General features: G+C 42.0%; 1 protein-coding gene across 3 annotated transcripts in view; it reads right to left on the bottom strand.

Moving 5' to 3' along the window:
* CEP89 (centrosomal protein 89) overlaps positions 1-19,579 on the bottom strand; it is a 99,157-nt gene that overhangs the window by 23,195 nt on the left and 56,383 nt on the right. For all 3 annotated transcript variants that reach the window (XM_054464678.2, XM_063657494.1, XM_063657495.1), the window contains one exon: positions 18,724-18,904. In XM_054464678.2, the coding sequence (XP_054320653.1) occupies positions 18,724-18,904 (181 nt within the window). The remainder of the gene's footprint in view (positions 1-18,723; positions 18,905-19,579) is intronic.

Below are 19,579 nucleotides of genomic sequence, written 5' to 3' on the forward strand. Positions count from 1 at the left end.
GAGAGTAACTTGGGATAGGGGCTGCACCCTTTACCAGCACAGCAGGAATACACAACTATGTATGATTTTAAGGTTTGTCAACTATAACTGTAAAACATACAAAATCCAGGATTCATTTCTTTCACTGAAAACTTATTTAACTATTATTTTATTGGATAAATTGTTGAACTGGATTAACGATAAAAGGTTAAAGAAGAATGTTGAAAATACCAAAACTTCTGCTTTCGGCCAAGATAGAGTTACAGAGACCAGATTTACCCCTCAGCTAGAAAACCAGGCAAAACAGAAGAAACAACAGTTTTCGGACTTTGGACAACAGGCGAGGCAGGACTGTGATCCCGAAGGGAAGGGAAAACAAGGTGAGTGCTGCAACTGCTCCCTCCACCTTCCTGTCTGGCAGACACCTGCTGAGCCCAGGAGCCAGAGATCCAAGAGCAGGGAGGTCAAGGCAGCTGGAATTTCCAGGGCAGGGCAGAGGGTGTTTCACGGAGGGAGAAAGGGCTCTGGAGATCTTGAAGGGTCTTTGGCTGGGTACTGATCTGTCCGTGTGTAAGAGGAAACTGCCTAAAGCCGAGGAAAGAAACACTACAAACAGTAGGCAGAACAATTTCTGACATGCACAAAGAACAGGAAATAGTTCATGCACCCACCAGTCAGAATGGAAAGGCCTTATAATAAAAGAGATATTGGATAGAATCCTTAGAAGAGTATTACTGTCTTAGTAGTGGGGCTAACTTAGCCCTAAGACTAGAGATTGCTTTGGGCCCACCCTAACAAAAGTCAGCTTTGAAAGAATCCAGCTTAGCCATGTGCAGTGGCTCACACCTGTAATCCCAGCACTTTGGGAGGCTGAGGTGGGAGGATCACTCGAGCCCAGGACCTCAAGACCAGCCAGGGCAACATAACAAGACCCTGTTTCTACAAAAAGAAAAAAGAAAAGAAAGCAAAAAATAAAAAATAAATAATCCAACAATTCTCTAGTGGCTTAAGTGTGCACCAGAATGAAATCTAACACTATTTAAAGCAATGCAATTAGTCTAACATCCTGCAACATGAAATCTACACCATCCAGCACCCAATCAAGCATGAGAATAAGCAATAAAATATGATCCATGATCAGGAGGGAAAAAAATCAGCAGAACGGATCCGGAAGTGAGAGAGCCGATGGCGTTGGCAAACAAAGGTTTTTAGAAAAACATGCTCCTACATTTGAGAAATAAGAGAAAAATAGCATGCTGGGGACAGAGATGGAGAATACAAAAAAGACTCAAATGGATCTTTCTTACAGAGATGGGAAAAATCATTACACAAAGTGAACAATATATTGGATGGGACTAACAGCAGATTAGATTGTAGAAGGATAGATTTGTGAAGTTGAAGACATAGTAATAGACACTGTCTGAATGAAGCCCAGAGAGAAACAAGTGTGGGCAAAAAGTGAACAGAACGATCAACAGGACAACATCAAGCAGTCCAGGAGAAGTGAGAGGGAAAAACAGAAGAGAACGTTCAAGAAATAATAGCCGAAAGATTTCCAAACTTGATGAAAAATGCGCACTGATAGCCCCAAGAAGCTTAATGAACTTCATGTAAAGAAACCATGCTGGCCGGGTGCGGGGTCCCCCACTGTAATCCCAGCACTTCGGGAGGCCAAGGCAGGAGGCTCCCTCAGGGCCAGGAGTTTGAGACCAGCCTGGGCAACATAACGAGACTCTGTCTGTACAAAAGATTTAAAAATTAGCCGGGAGCAGTGGCACATGCCTGTAGTCCCAGCTACTCAAGAGGCTGAGGCAGGAGGATCACTTGAGCCCAGGAGGTTGAGGCTGGAGCAAGCAGTGATTGTACCACTGCACTCCAGCCTGTCCAACAGAGCCAGATCCTGTGTAAAAAAGGGTCTGAAAGAAATAAACCATGCTAAGACATATCCCAATTAAAATGCTGAAAAACAGTGACAATGAAAAATTCTTAAAAGAAGCCTCAGAGAAAATGCACATTATCTTCAGAAGAATACAGATAACCGTGACAGCAGATTTTCATCATAAACGATGCAAGCCAAAAGACTATGAACAGCCAGCATCTTTAAAACTGAATGGAAAAAACCCACAAACTACCAAAAACCTGTCAGCTTGGAATTCTTCACCCAGTGAAATCATGTAATCAATAAAGTTTCATAATTTTCCCAACAGAAGTACTGTAAATCTTTCCACATCTATTTGTGAAGCTTTGTCAATGGTTCCTTCCTTCGTTCCTTCTTTTTAATTAAAAAAAAATTTTCTCATCATGATAGCCTATCATTACCTTAGTTTTCAAAATATAATTTTTTCTTTTTTTTTTTTTTGAGATGGAGTCTCGCTCTGTTGCCAGGCTGGAATGCAGTGGCGCAATCTGCGCTCACTGCCACCTCCGCCTCCCAGGTTCAAGCAGTTCTCCTGCCTCAGCCTCCCAAGTAGCTGGGACTACAGGCGTATGCCACCACACCCAGCTAATTTTTGTATTTTTAGTAGAGACGGGGTTTCACCATGTTGGCCAGGATGGTCTCAATCTCTTGACCTCATGATCCGCCTGCCTCGGCCTCCCGAAGTGCTGGGATTACAGGCATAAGCCACCACGCCTGGCCCAAAATACCATTTTCTACACATTTTTTCCCTACAAAGAAATACAATTAATTTTTATAAATTTTCTGTTTTGAACAACTTTGCTAAAATCTCTTATTATTTTTAATGATTTGTAGATTTTTCTACAGATGGAATTATATCATTTATGAATAATGACACTATTGTTTTCCCTTTTCCCAAACCTTCTAAGTTTTTCATGCCACATGTGTCAGTTACCACTTGGTAGCCAGTGCTGTTAATGTTGTCAGAAATGGTGTCAGAGGGCAACCTTGTATTGTTTCCAATCTCAATAGGAAAGCTTTCAACATTTCACTATTTGGTGTGATCTTTATTGTAGTTGTATTTTTTCATAGAACTTTAGAATGTTAGAATTTAATAGAAGTTTTACATCTACATTCATAAGTGAAATGAAAAGTAATTTTCCTTTCTTATACTATCAATGTTGGGTTTTGGTATCAAGGTTATACTAACCTCATTAGATTAAGGAGCATTAATTCTTTTTCTGTTTCTAGAAAGGTTTATGTAAGACTGAAATTATTTCTTCCTTGAATATTTGTAGAGCTCTGTAGTGAAGGTATCCAGGCCTGGAGTTTTCAAGGAAGATTTTTTTTTTAATGCAATTCTTTTAATGATTAAAGGACTATTCAGGTATTCTTCTTCTTGAGTCAGTTTTAAGGTAAATTTTCCAAAGAATTTGACTATTTCATCTAAATTTTCAAACGTATTGACATAAATTATTTCTAGGTGCACACAAATTTAAATTTGTGTGAATTCTACTTGGTAAATTGAGCCTTTTATCTTTGTGAATCATCCTCTTTGCTTAGTATTTTTGTTCGTCTGTTCTGTTTGAGACAGGGTCTCACTCTGTTGCCCAGGCTAGAGTGCAGTGGTGCGATCACTGCTCAGTGCAGCTTCAAACTCCTGGGCTCAAGTCATCCTCTTGCCTCAGCCTCCTGAGTAGCTGGGATTACAGACGGTGAGCCATCACACCCAGTTAATTTTTAAATTTTTGGCAGAGACAAGGTCTCCCTATGTTACCCAGGCTGGTCTTGAACCTCTGGGCTGAGCCACCATGCCTGGCCTCAGTAGTATTTTTTACCTTAACATCTACCTTCTTAGAGATTAAGATTTACCATCTCTATTTTGGTTTGTACTTGAGTAGTACTGCTTTTCCTGCCCTTTTACTTTTGACCTTTCTCTATCCTTATGCTTGGGACACATATCTTAAAGACAACATAGTTGCGCTTTAGTTTACACTGTGACATTCTTTGTCTTTTAACAGGAGTATTTTGCCCATTTATTGTATCTACTGCTGGTATGTTTGGCTTTAAATCTAACATTTTACTTTTTGTTTTCTATTCTCCCCTTGCCTACTTTTCATTTTCCTGCTCTTATTTGGATTATTTTTTAATCATTCTTTTTACCCCCATACTAGTTTAAAAGTTATATACATTGTTTCTAGAAATTTCATCATGCATATTTTCAAATTATAAAATTAATCAACACTTTTATCCTCTTCTGAATAATCTAAAGACTTTAGAACACAAACTCCATGTGCCTTGTGCCTGATTATATGCTATTATTGTTGTGCCTTTTAATTTTATGTATTCTTAAATCCCCAAAGATATTATTTTATAGACTCAGTGTTCATTACACTTATCTATATATTTACCACTATCATTTACTTTCATTTTACTTCCTTCTTGCTTCTCAGGCATCCTGCTTTGAATCAACCATCCCCTCCTCAGGGGCCTCCCTTGAACACGTATCTAAAGCAGTCCTCCTGATTGCAAGTCTCTCTCCATCTTATTATCCTCGTATATAGATATATATATATATAAATATTTATATATAAATACTAATAGTTACATATATAAATATATATACATATTATATATATAAACAGAACATCTTTAAGAGTAAGAATTCTTAATTTTGTCTATTGTGTGTTTCAGTTCTAAAAATTCTATTTGTTTCTTTTTCAAATCCACTATGTCATGTTTTGTAGTTCCCTGAAGAAATTCTGGAGCTTCTCTTTCTCAAACTCCTGGGCCCAAGAGATCCTCCCGCCCTGGCCTCCCAAAGTGCTGGGATCATAGGCTTGAGTCACTGTGCCTGGCCTCACCCCAGGACTTTCTTAAAACCCTCTCAGACGAAATGAAACACTTTTATTCCCTGTGGCTTAAGGAATAAAGACCAGGGGCCAAGCGTGGTGGCTCATGCCTATAATCCCAGCACTTTAGGAGGCCAAGGCAGGAGGGTCACTTGAGGCCAGGAGTCCAAGACCAACTTGGGCAACACAGCAAGACCCCATCTCTGCAAAAATACTTAAAAATTAGCCCCGCGTGATGGCGCGTGACTACAGTCCCAGCCACTGGGGAGACAGAGGCAGGAGAATCGCTTGAGCCTGGAGTTCAAGGCTGCAAGTGAGCCATGATTGAGCCACTTCACTCCAGCCTGAGACAGGATGAGATCTTATCTTAAACTAAAATAAGAGAATAAAGACCACACACTTTAGTCTAACATTCTGAGGACAGTCCACAAATGCTTTCCCTCCAAACATGTCTGTGGTTTCTCTATTTTTTTTTTTTTTTTGACAGATTCTCACTGTGTCGCCCAGGCTGGAGCGCAATGGCGTGATATTGGCTTACTGCAACCTCCACCTCCCAGGTTCAAGCCATTCTCCTGCCTCATCCTCCCGAGCAGCTGGGACTACAGGCATGTGCCAACACACCTGGCTAATTTTTGTATTCTTGGTAGAGATGGCATTTCACCATGTTGGTCAGGCTGGTCTCGATCTCCTGACCTCAAGTGATCTGCCCACCTCAGCCTCTCAAAGTGCTAGGTATAGGCACATGCCACCACACTTGGCCAATTTTTGTAATTTTAGTAGAGACAGGCTTTTGCCATGTTGGCCAGGCTGGTCTCGAACTCCTGACCTCAACTGATCCACCTGCCTCAGCCTCCCAAAGTGTTGGGATCACAGGCATGAGTCACCGTGCCTGGCCCCATTTTTATCTTTTCTACTGTATTTTGACTGTACTTATGTTTAGATACACAAATACTTACCATTGGTTTATAGTTGCCTGCAGTGTTCAGTACAGTAACATGCTGTGCAGGTTTGTAGCCTAGGAGCAAACAGCTCCACCATCTAGCCTCAGTGTGCAGGAGGCTATGCCATGTGGTTTTGTGTGAGTACACTCTGTGATGCCCACACAATGATGAAATCACCTAATGATGAGTCTCTCAGAATGTATCCCCATTAAGTGACACATGATTGTGTTTTGATAGCCCCCTAGATGTAAGTAAAGAAGGTATAAAAAGTTTAAAAAGAAGTCACTAATGGTGAAGGCAGGGGAAGAAATGACCATTTTAAAATAACAAAGATGCCACCAAATCTTTTTTCAGTGGAAATTGGAGAAAGACTTTTGTGGCTCAGAATGAACTGGCTGGGGAGGGAAAGCCTTTATGGCAGCTTTGGCTGAATGGCTTTGGGCTCAGAGTTGATAGGTGGGTCAAGGGTAGAGGAATGAGAAGGATGGAGCCAGGGGTGTGACCCTAATGGGCTCTCCCGCGGAAGGGGCGGTGTTTGGAGAGAGAATTTATAACATGGAAGAGGGACAGGAATTCATCAGAGCTAGAATATGTGGAATTCCATGAAGACCTAGTGAAAAATAGACAAAATGAGGAGTAGGAAACTGAGTGTTTTTGTTTTGGCTACGGAAGCCGAGGACACCTTGGAGCTTCGGAGGGCACTTCGGAGGGCAAGGGAGCAGAAGTGCCCTCCAACAGCCTCCACTAGGGAGCCCCTTCCCATGTTGGCATCATAATAGAGATAGGCCACATGCAGAATATTCACTGATTTATCAGCAAAGCAGCTGCTGAACCAGTGTTCACACTGGGGGAATGTCTGGGGAGGAGTTTGGGAAAGGGTTATGCCTCAGGCAAAGGTGAGGTCACGAGGACAAGATTTTTGTGTAGGGATAAAAGGGCTCATTGAACTTGTGCGGGGCAAGCCTCGAGGTGTGGTGTGTATGTGTTCTTTTGCCTACCCTGGTTGAAAGGAAGGCAAATAATGGGTATTTTGTCTTGCTTTCTCTGCCCAATGGCAACCCTGCATGGAAGGAACAATGTTGCGGGAAAGGGCACAAGCTCATGTTCCTGGTGAGCTGTCAGTTGGCTTTAGATTGGACTGGTGGTCACACGTGGAAGCAGAGATGGCTCTCTTTGCTTTCACTACTTTCTAGAAAGATTGGGCTTACTCAAGATGAAGGTGGGAGAAAAACAAGGTGTCAACCCACTTCGCTAAGGAAATTTAGCAAACTCTTTTGGGGAGAGCTAAAGATTTAAGGAGACAGGTTGTATCTACAAAGGGAAGCCTTTATCCTGGCTTGTGGGAGACCTGTATCCTAAAGTAAAGCTGACCATTGCATGCACCTTATCTATATACACAGAAGCCTGCTCAGCAGCCAGGGAGATGCCTGCACAGGGAACCACCAGGGCAGAAAATCCCTCAACTGACACAGTACACACCAAGTACCAGTAGTTCCTCTTCCTAAAATCAGAACAGATGACTAGATGTGAACAAGCAACAAGGGTCATTAGGCGTGATGAAAGAAACTGCAACATGAAAGAGAGATCAGATAAGCAGAGAAGCTCAAGGGAAACTGAGATAACACAGAGGACTAAGGAAGTTTTAAAAGAACAAAATGCCATGAGAAAAGAAAGTACAGTCACTAAATAAGAGCCAGACTAAACATGATTACCAGAATTTTAAAAATATCACAAGGGCTGAAAGATACATTTGAGGAATCTCTCAGAACTAAGGAAACAAACAACTGGGAAATGGAGAGAAAAGGTACTAGAAGTGGAGGACCCATCCAGGAGGTCCAGCCTTAGGTCATCAGGAACCTCAGAAGGATACGAGACACTAGAAAGGAAGAAGTGAATAGCTGAAGGGCATCTGCAGACCTCGGAAGACCTTGGTGGATTCACTGCAGAGGTACCCACTGCAGCAAATGAAACAAAGACCCCCACACCTACACATATCCTAATAAAATATCAGTCAACCTAGATTGATGAGATAGGCCAGGTGCAGTGGCTCACGCCTGTAATCCCAGCACTTTGGGAGGCTGAGGCAGACAGAATGCTTGAGGCCAGGAGTTCAAGACCAGCCTGGCCAACAGGGTGAAACCCCGTGTCTACTAAAAATACAAAAATTAGCCAAGTGTGGTGGCACACTCCTATAATCCCAACTACTCAGGTGGCTGAGGCACAAGAATTCAGAGGTTGTAGTGAGCCGAGATCGTGCCACTGCACTATTCCAGCCCCTGGGTGACAGAGCAAGACTCTGCCTAAAAAAAAAAAAAAAAAAAAAAAAAAAAAAAGAAAGAAAAAGAAAGAAAAGAAAAGAAAATGGTACACCTGTACAGGGCACTTAACCATGAATAGAGCTTGCAGGACTGGAAGGAAGTTGCTCTGGGTGAGTAAGTGAGTGGTGAGTGAATGTGAAGGCCTAGGACATTACTGTACACTCTCATAGACTAAATACTGTATAATTAGGCTACATTTAAATTATTTTTTAAAATGTTCTTTCTTCAATAATAGATTAATTTTAGTATACTGTAACTTTTTACTTTATAAACTTTTTAATTTTTTAACTTTTTGACTTTTTTATAACACAACTTAAAACACACATTGTACAAATATTTTCTATTTTTATATTCTTATTCTCAAGCTTTTTTCTATTAAAATTTTTTTTTTAACTTTCTAGACATTTTTTTAAAAAATGAAGAACAAATGCCACAGGAGCCTAGGCCTGCAGAGGGGCAGGATCATCAATGTCACTGTCCTCCACCTCCATGTCTCATCCCACTGGAAAATCTTCAGGGTCAGTAACGTGCATGGACCTGTCACCTCCTGTGATAACAATGCCTGCTTCTGGATACCTCCTGAAGGACCCACCTGAGCCTCTTTTACAGTTAACTTTATTTTGTTATAAGTAGAAGGAGTACAGTCTAAAATAACAATAAAAAGTAGGGTAAATACATAAACCAGTAACACAGTCATTTATTATCATTATCAAGTATTATGCACCGTCCATAACTGCACGTGCTAGGCTTTCACAGGACTGGCAGTGCAGTAGGTTTGTTTACACCAGCATCACCACAGACACGAGAGTAATGCATTGCTCTACGATGTTACAATGGCCATGACATCACGAAGTGATAGGAATTTTTTGGCCCCATTATAATTGTATGGGACCACTGTCGTATATGTGGTCCATTGTTGACTGAAGCGTTGTTACGTGATACATGGCTGTATGTTTTCGTAGTTATGACACAGCCACAAAAACACATCGGTCGCAGGAGCAGATGTTTGAGAAAAATAAAATTATAAGATGAACATGATTTCAAAAATATTTCCTTCTTCTACTGCAACAGAAAAGCACATGTCTGGCCACACATGGTGACTCACGCCTGGAATCTCAGCACTTGGAAGGCCAAGGTGAGTGGACTGCTTGAGCCCAGTTCAAGATCAGCCTGGGCAACATGGTGAAATTCTGTCTCTAATAAAAATACAAAAAATAGCCGGGCGCTATGGCACGTGCCTGTGGTCCCAGCTACTCAGGAGGCTGAAGCGGAGGATGGCTTGAGCCTAGGAGGTGGAGGTTGCAGTGAGCCAAGATTGTACCACTGCACTTCAGCCTGGATGACAGAGGGAGATCTCATCTCAAAAAATAAAAGCAAAGCACGAGTCTGGCCCAGTCAGCATGTAATAGCAGAGTCAAAACCAGACTCTGGTAATTGGAATCACCAGCATTTACTAAAGCACCAAGCTTCACATGCACTAGCTCATTTGTTGCCCCACACCAACGCTACGGAGGGAGAAGGAGGAGTTGGAGAGAAACAGAAGTCAATAGGTGTATTCAGTCAACCATTTTGAGCTGAAAGGCTCACCGTTTAAAACATTATTTCCCCCTTATTACAAAAGAGAATAGGACACTTGGAAATATGAAAATATACAAGAGGCTAGGCTGGTGGCTCACGCCTATAATCCCAGCACTTTGGGAGGCCTAGGCAGGCGGATCACTTAAGGCCAGGAGTTCAGGACCAACCTGGCCGACAAAATACAAAACTAGCCGGATGTGGTGGTACATGCCTGTAATCCCAGCTATGAGCAGGGCTGAGGCATGAGAATCGCTTTAACCCAGGAGGTGAAGGTTGCAGTGATCCAAGATCGCGCCACTGCACTCCAGCGTGGGTGACAGAGCAAGACTGCCTCAAAAAAAAAAAGGAAAAAAAAGAAAATAAAAATTACTCATTGTGATGGTTAATTTTATGTGTCACCTTGGCTCGGGTGTGGTGCCCAGTTGTTTGCTCAAACACTAGACATTGCTGTAAAGCATTTTGTTGATGTCGTTAACATTTACAATCAGTCGACTTTAAATAAAGGAGATTTATTCTCGATAATGTAAGTGAGCCTAATCTAAGGCCTTAAGAGCAAAAACAGGTTTCTCAATGAAGGAGTTCTGCCTCAAAACTGTAAGATGGAGATCCTGCCTGGGTTTCCAATGGGCTGGCCTGCCATATGAATTTTGAGCTTGCCTGCCCCCACAATTGTGTGAGCCAATTTTTAAAAGAAATCTCACTCTCTCTCTCTCTTTCTCACTAACCTATTGGTTGCTTCTCTCGAAAACCCTGGTTGAAACACTTACAATCTCATCTGCCAAAGATATTTTCTATTAATATTTTCCCATTCTGCCTATCTTTTTTCTATGTACTTACAGTATATATGTAATTTTATATATCTACACATATATAATTTTATAATTTATATAAAATATATAAATATAAATATATAAAATATTTATATATAATTATACAAAATATTCATATATAATTATACATATTTTAGTTACATATATTATGTATGTTTCCTACACATAATTAACATATATGCCATATGTATATATACCATATCTCTCTCTCTTTTTTTTTTTATTATTATACTTTAGGTTTTATGGTACATGTGTGCAATGTGCAGGTAAGTTTCATATGTATACATGTGCCATGCTGGTGCACTGCACCCACCAACTCGTCATTTAGCATTAGGTATATCTCCCAATGCTATCCCTCCCCCCTCCCCCCACCTCCCAACAGTCCCCGAAGTGTGATGTTCCCCTTCCTGTGTCCATGTGTTCTCATTGTTCAATTCCCACCTATGAGTGAGAATATGCAGTGTTTGGTTTTTTGTTCTTGTGATAGTTTACTGAGAATGATGATTTCCAATTTCATCCATGTCCCTACAAAGGACATGAACTCATCATTTTTTTATGGCCGCATAGTATTCCATGGTGTATATGTGCCACATTTTCTTAATCCAGTCTATCATTGTTGGACATTTGGGTTGGTTCCAAGTCTTTGCTATTGTGAATAATGCTGCAATAAACATACGTGTGCATGTGTCTTTATAGCAGCATGATTTATAGTCCTTTGGGTATATACCCAGTAATGGGATGGCTGGGTCAAATGGAATTTCTAGTTCTAGATCCCTGAGGAATCGCCACACTGACTTCCACAAGGGTTGAACTAGTTTACAGTCCCACCAACAGTGTAAAAGTGTTCCTATTTCTCCACATCCTCTCCAGCACCTGTTGTTTCCTGACTTTTTAATGATTGCCATTCTAACTGGTGTGAGATGGTATCTCATTGTGGTTTTGATTTGCATTTCTCTGATGGCCAGTGATGGTGAGCATTTTTTCATGTGTTTTTTGGCTGCATAAATGTCTTCTTTTGAGAAGTGTCTGTTCATATCCTTCGCCCACTTTTTGACAGGGTTGTTTGTTTTTTTCTTGTAAATTTGTTGGAGTTCATTGTAGATTCTGGATATTAGCCCTTTGTCAGATGAGTAGATAGCAAAAATTTTCTCCCATTTTGTAGGTTGCCTGTTCACTCTGATGGTAGTTTCCTTTGCTGTGCAGAAGCTCTTGAGTTTAATTAGATCCCATTTGTCAATTTTGGCTTTTGTTGCCATTGCTTTTGGTGTTTTAGACATGAAGTCCTTGCCCATGCCTATGTCCTGAATGGTAATGCCTAGGTTTTCTTCTAGGGTTTTCATGGTTTTAGGTCTAACATTTAAGTCTTTAATCCATCTTGAATTGATTTTTGTATAAGGTGTAAGGAAGGGATCCAGTTTCAGCTTTCTACATATGGCTAGCCAGTTTTCCCAGCACCATTTATTAAATAGGGAATCCTTTCCCCATTTCTTGTTTTTCTCAGGTTTGTCAAAGATCAGATAGTTGTAGATATGTGGCATTATTTCTGACGGCTCTGTTCTGTTCCATTGATCTATATCTCTGTTTTGGTACCAGTACCATGCTGTTTTGGTTACTGTAGCCTTGTAGTATAGTTTGAAGTCAGGTAGTGTGATGCCTCCAGCTTTGTTCTTTTGGCTTAGGATTGACTTGGCGATGCGGGCTCTTTTTTGGTTCCATATGAACTTTAAAGTAGTTTTTTCCAATTCTGTGAAGAAAGTCATTGGTAGCTTGATGGGGATGGCATTGAATCTGTAAATTACCTTGGGAAGGATGGCCATTTTCACGATATTGATTCTTCCTACCCATGAGCATGGAATGTTCTTCCATTTGTTTGTATCCTCTTTTATTTCCTTGAGCAGTGTTTTGTAGTTCTCCTTGAAGAGGTCCTTCACATCCCTTGTAAGTTGGATTCCTAGGTATTTTATTCTCTTTGAAGCAATTGTGAATGGGAGTTCACTCATGATTTGGCTCTCTGTTTGTCTGTTATTGATGTATAAGAATGCTTGTGATTTTTGTACATTGATTTTGTATCCTGAGACTTTGCTGAAGTTGCTTATCAGCTTAAGGAGATTTTGGGCTGAGACAATGGGGTTTTCTAGATATACAATCATGTCATCTGCAAACAGGGACAATTTGACTTCCTCTTTTCCTAATTGAATACCCTTTATTTCCTTCTCCTGCCTAATTGCCCTGGCCAGAACCTCCAACACTATGTTGAATAGAAGTGGTGAGAGAGGGCATCCCTGTCTTGTGCCAGTTTTCAAAGGGAATGCTTCCAGTTTTTGCCCATTCAGTATGATATTGGCTGTGGGTTTGTCATAGATAGCTCTTATGATTTTGAGATACATCCCATCAATACCTAATTTATTGAGAGTTTTTAGCATGAAGGGTTGTTGAATTTTGTCAAAGGCCTTTTCTGCATCTATTGAGATAATCATGTGGTTTTTGTCTTTGGTTCTGTTTATATGCTGGATTACATTTATTGATTTGCGTATACTGAACCAGCCTTGCATCCCAGGGATGAAGCCCACTTGATCATGGTGGATAAGCTTTTTGATGTGCTGCTGGATTCTGTTTGCCAGTATTTTATTGAGGATTTTTGCATCAATGTTCATCAAGGATATTGGTCTAAAATTCTCTTTTTTTTGTTGTGTCTCTGCCAGGCTTTGGTATCAGGATGATGCTGGCCTCATAAAATGAGTTAGGGAAGATTCCCTCTTTTTCTATTGATTGGAATAGTTTCAGAAGGAATGGTACCAGCTCCTCCTTGTACCTCGGGTAGAATTCGGCTGTGAACCCATCTGGTCCTGGACTTTTTTTGGTTGGTAAGCTATTGATTATTGCCACAATTTCAGCTTCTGTTATTGGTCTATTCAGAGATTCAGCTTCTTCCTGGTTTACTCTTGGGAGGGTGTATGTGTTGAGGAATTTATCCATTTCTTCTAGATTTTCCAGTTTATTTGCATAGAGGTGTTTGTAATATTCTCTGATGGTAGTTTGTATTTCTGTGGGATCAGTGGTGATATCCCCTTTATCATTTTTTATTGCATCTATTTGATTCTTCTCTCTTTTTTTCTTTATTAATCTTGCTAGCAGTCTATCAATTTTGTTGATCCTTTCAAAAACCCAGCTCCTGGATTCATTAATTTTTTGAAGGGTTTTTTGTGTCTCTATTTCCTTCAGTTCTGCTCTGATTTTAGTTATTTCTTGCCTTCTGCTAGCTTTTGAATGTGTTTGCTCTTGCTTTTCTAGTTCTTTTAATTGTGATGTTAGGGTGTCAATTTTGGATCTTTCCTCCTTTCTCTTGTGGGCATTTAGTGCTATAAATTTCCCTCTACACACTGCTTTGAATGCATCCCAGAGATTCTGGTATGTTGTGTCTTGGTTCTTGTTGGTTTCAAAGAACATCTTTATTTCTGCCTTCATTTCGTTATGTACCCAGTAGTCATTCAGGGGCAGGTTGTTCAGTTTCCATGTAATTGAGCGGTTTTGAGTGAGATCCTTAATCCTGAGTTCTAGCTTGATTGCACTGTGATCTGAGAGATAGTTTGTTATAATTTCTGTTCTTTTACATTTATTGAGGAGAGCTTTACTTCCAAGTATGTGGTCAATTTTGGAATAGGTGTGGTGTGGTGCTGAAAAAAATGTATATTCTGTTGATTTGGGGTGGAGAGTTCTGTAGATGTCTATTAGGTCCGCTTGGTGCAGAGCTGAGTTCAATTCCTGGGTATCCTTATTGACTTTCTGTCTCGTTGATCTGTCTAATGTTGACAGTGGGGTGTTAAAGTCTCCCATTATTAATGTGTGGGAGTCTAAGTCTCTTTGTAGGTCACTCAGGACTTGCTTTATGAATCTGGGTGCTCCTGTATTGGGTGCATATATATTTAGGATAGTTAGCTCTTCTTGTTGAATTAATCCCTTTACCATTATGTAATGGCCTTCTTTGTCTCTTTTGATGTTTGTTGGTTTAAAGTCTGTTTTATCAGAGACTAGGATTGCAACCCCTGCCTTTTTTTGTTTTCCATTTGCTTGGTAGATCTTCCTCCATCCTTTTATTTTGAGCCTATGTGTGTCTCTGCACGTGAGATGGGTTTCCTGAATACAGCACATTGATGGGTCTTGAGTCTTTATCCAATTTGCCAGTCTGTGTCTTTTAATTGGAGCATTTAGTCCATTTACATTTAAAGTTAATATTGTTATGTGTGAATTTGATCCTGTCATTATGATGTTAGCTGGTTATTTTGCTCGTTAGTTGATGCAGTCTCTTCCTAGTCTCGATGGTCTTTACATTTTGGCATGATTTTGCAGTGGCTGGTACCGGTTGTGCCTTTCCATGTTTAGCGCTTCCTTCAGGAGCTCTTTTAGGGCAGGCCTGGTGGTGACAAAATCTCTCAGCATTTGCTTGTCTGTAAAGTATTTTATTTCTCCTTCACTTATGAAGCTTAGTTTGGCTGGATATGAAATTCTGGGTTGAAAATTCTTTTCAAGAATGTTGAATATTGGCCCCCACTCTCTTCTGGCTTGTAGGGTTTCTGCCGAGAGATCCGCTGTTAGTCTGATGGGCTTCCCTTTGATGGTAACCCGACCTTTCTCTCTGGCTGCCCTTAACATTTTTTCCTTCATTTCAACTTTGGTGAATCTGACAATTATGTGTCTTGGAGTTGCTCTTCTCGAGGAGTATCTTTGTGGCGTTCTCTGTATTTCCTGAATCTGAATGTTGGCCTGCCTTGCTAGATTGGGGAAGTTCTCCTGGATAATATCCTGCAGAGTGTTTTCCAACTTGTTTCCATTCTCCCTGTCACTTTCAGGTACACTAATCAGACGTAGATTTGGTCTTTTCACATAGTCCCACATTTCTTGGAGGCTTTGCTCATTTCTTTTTATTCTTTTTTCTCTAAACTTCCCTTCTCGCTTCATTTCATTCATTTCATCTTCCAGGGCTGACACCCTTTCTTCCATTTGATCGCATCGGCTCCTGAGGCTTCTGCATTCTTCACATAGTTCTCAAGCCTTGGTTTTCAGCTCCATCAGCTCCTTTAAGCACTTCTCTGTATTGATTATTCTAGTTATACAATCTTCTAAATTTTTTTCAAAGTTTTCAACTTCTTTGCCTTTGGTTTGAATATCCTCCCGTAGCTCGGAGTAATTTGATCGTCTGAAGCCTTCTTCTCTCAGCTTGTCAAAGTCATTCTCCGTCCAGCTTTGTTCCGTCGCTGGTGAGGAACTGCGTTCCTTTGGAGGAGGAGAGGTACTCTGCTTTTTAGTTTCCAGTTTTTCTGCTCTGTTTTTTCCCCATCTTTGTGGTTTTATCTACTTTTGGTCTTTGATTATGGTGATGTACAGATGGGTTTTTGGTGTGGATGTCCTTTCTGTTAGTTTTCCTTCTAACAGACAGGACCTTCAGCTGCAGGTCTGTTGGAGTACCTGGCCGGCTGTGTGAGGTGTCAGTCTGCCCCTGCTGGAGGGTGCCTCCCAGTTAGGCTGCTCAGGGGTCAGGGGTCAGGGACCCACTTGAGGAGGCAGTCAGCCCGTTCTCAGATCTCCAGTTGCGTGCTGGGAGAACCACTGCTCTCCTCAAAGCTGTCAGACAGGGACATTTAAGTCTGCAGAGGTTACTGCTGTCTTTTTGTTTGTCTGTGCCCTGCCCCCAGAGGTGGAGCCTACAGAGGCAGGCAGGCCTCCTTGAGCTGTGGTGGGCTCCACCCAGTTCAAGCTTCCCGGCTGCTTTGTTTACCTAAGCGAGCCTGGGCAATGGCGGGCGCCCCTCCCCCGGCCTCGCTGCCGACTTGCTGTTTGATCTCAGACTGCTGTGCTAGCAATCAGCGAGACTCCGTGGGCGTAGGACCCTCTGAGCCAGGTGCGGGCTATACTCTCCTGGGGCACCGTTTCCTAAGCCCGTCGGAAAAGCACAGTATTCGGGTGGGAGTGGCACCCCTGGAAAGGGAACTCCCTGACCCCTTGCGCTTCCCGAGTGAGGGAATGCCTCGCCCCTGCTTCGGCTGGTGCACGGTGCACTCACCCACTGACCTGCGCCCACTGTCTGGCACTCCCTAGTGAGATGAACACGGCACCTCAGATGGAAATGCAGAAACCACCTGTCTTCTGCGTCGCTCACGCTGGGAGCTGTAGACCGGAGCTGTTCCTATTCGGCCATCTTGGCTCCTCCCCTCTCTCTCTCTCTCTCACATACACACACATACAAGATTCTTTTCAACATGAGAAAATAGCCACCATATATATATATATATATATTTTTTTTTTTTTTCTTTTTTTCCCACAATGTTGCCCAGGCTGATCTCAAACTCCTAGGCTCAAGCAATCCTCCCACCTGGACTATTACCAATTGGCCAATTACCAATTACATACATACCATACATAGGTATATACATACACACACATACACATGTAATTATACAAACACATACATTTATACATACATACTAGAATGATCAACTCATTTCACTTTGCCTAGGACATTCCCAGTTTTAGCACTAAAAGTCCCACATCCTGGGAAACCCCTCAGTCCCAGGCAAACAGTTATGGTTGGTTACACACACACATACACACACACTTCTTTTTTTTGAGACAAAGTCTCGGTCTTGTCCCCCAGGCTGGAGTGCAGTGGTGCAATTTTGGCTCACTGCAACCTCTGCCTCCCAGGTTCAAGCAATTCTCCTGCCTCAGCCTCCTGAGTAGCTGGGATTACAGGTGCCTGCCACCACGCCTGGCTAATTTTTGTACTTTTAGTAGAGACAGGGTTTCACCAGGTTGGTCAGGCTGGTCTCAAACTCCCCACCCTCAGCTGATCCACCCGCCTCGGCCTCCCAAAGTGCTGGGATTACAAGTGTGAGCCACCGCACCCGGCCACACACACTTCTTAAAAAGTAAAATTGTAATAATTTTCTATGTGCTGTTTTAAAACCTAAACTCCTTACTTAAAAATATATTGTGGCCAGGTGGGCATGCCCCTGTAATCCCGGCTACTTGTGGGGCTGAGGTAGGAGAACTGCTTGAGTCCAGGAGTTTGAGACCAGACCAGCCTGGGCAACATTGTAAAAAAATAGATATATGGTGGCTATTTTCCTATGTCAAAAAGGATCTTGTGTCACATCATATTTAATGACTGCATTTCCTTCCATTTCAAGGATGTATCCTTTCATTTAACTAATTCATTATTACTGGATATCTAGGTTTCCAGTTCTACTATTTTATTTATTTATCATTTTTTGAGATAGGAGACAGGGTCTTACTCTGTTGCCCAGGCTGGAGTGCAGTGGCGAGATCTCAGCTCACTGCAGCCTCAATCTCCCAGGCTCAGGTGCCTCCCATCTCAACCTCCTATGTAGCTGGGACCACAGGTATGTACCACCACGCCGGGCTAGTTTTTGTATTTTTTTTTTTTTTTTTTTGGTAGACATGCAGTTTCGCCATGTTGCCAAGGCTGGTCTCAAACTTCCGGGTTCAAGTGACCTGCCTGCCTTGGCCTCTCAAAGTGTTGGGATTATAGGCATGAGGCACTACCCCCAGCCCAGCTCCACTATTTTAAATTGCCTTTGGTTCTAAAACTAATAAAGGCCAAAACAGCATGAAAAAAAATCACAAACACCCAAACTGCAGCCCTCAAGGAGGGCCAGGCTCTACTTTAATTTACCATTTATTACCAAAGTTATTAAAAGAAAAAAAAAGTCAGGCTGGGCGTGATGGCTTACACCTGTAATTCCAGCACTTTGGGAGGTCAAGGCAGGCAGATCACTTGAGGTCAGGAGTTTGAGACCAGCCTGGTCAACATGGTGAAACCCTGTCTCTACCAAAAACACAAAAATTAGGCAGGTGTGGTGATGTGCCCCTGTAGTCCCAGATACTCAGGAGGCTGAGGCAGGAGAATCACTGGAACCCAGGAGGTGGAGGTTATAGGTGCTGAGATTGCGCCACTGCATTCTAGCCTGCACAACAGAGTTAGAGTCCGTCTCAAAAAAAAAAAAAAAGTCCCATTCTCACTTTCAGACACCTGTGCCACTATGCTGTACATGACCATAGGTGAAGAAACCCAGAAAGAACTGAACAACCTCTCTCCATTCTGCCTATAACCACAGGCAGAGTGACTCATTATACTCAAAAAGTCATTAAATCAGCTGGGCGCAGTGGCTCATGCCTGTAATCCCAAAACTTTGAGAGGCTGGGATGGGCAGATCATTTGAGCCCAGGAGTTTGGGACCAGCCTGAGCAACATAGCAAGATCCTGTCTCGAAAAAAAAAAAAAAAAAAAAAGACAAAACATTAAATCCTTACCTTTTTAATTCATTCACAATTGATTTATGAACTTCCACTGCGATTTTGCCATCCGAGTGTGTTTTGAGTTCTTGGCATTTGGCACGTAAAATCTCCAGCTGTTCCCTGTTCTCCGCTAGCTCCTTTTCCTGGCCCTGGGTTTTCGCCTCCAGGAGCATTAGTTGTTTAGTCAGCTTAGAAACTGAAAATCAAAAGAGAAGGATAAAAACTTGGCACAGAAGACCTCACAAACCACAATTATTGGCTATTAGGAAATACTAATGAGAGTCAGCTGATAAAAATGACCTTTTAAAGATCTTTTGGGCTGGACTTGGTGGCTCACACCTGTAATCCCAGCACTTTGGGAGGCTGAGGCAGGCGGATCACAAGGTCAGGAGTTCAAGACCAGCCTGGCCAAGTTGGTGAAACTCTGTCTCTACTAAAAATACAAAAATTAGCCAGGCGTGGTGGCGGGCACCTGTAATCCCAGCTACTCAGGAGGCTGATGCAGAGAATCACTTGAACCCAGGAGGCGAAGGCTGCAGTGAGCTGAGATCACGCCACTGCACTCCAGCCTGGGCAACAGAGTGAGACTCTCTCAGAAAAAAAAAAAAAAAAAAAAGATCTTTTGGATGTTATAAATTAACACCAAAGGCTTTGTCCTTAGAAGTTACTGTCCATACTGGGCACAGTGACTCATACCTGTAACCCCAGCCCTTTGGGAGGCTGAGGGGAGGATTGCTTGGGGTCAGGAGTTTGAGACCAGCCTGGGTAACACAGTGAGACCCCCATCTCTACATAAAAATTTAAAAATTAGCAGGGCATGGTGACATGCATCTGTGGTCCCAGATATCTGGGAGGCTGAGGCAGGAGGACT

Source organism: Pongo pygmaeus, chromosome 20 (assembly GCF_028885625.2).
Source record: "Pongo pygmaeus isolate AG05252 chromosome 20, NHGRI_mPonPyg2-v2.0_pri, whole genome shotgun sequence".
NCBI lineage: Eukaryota > Metazoa > Chordata > Mammalia > Primates > Hominidae > Pongo > Pongo pygmaeus.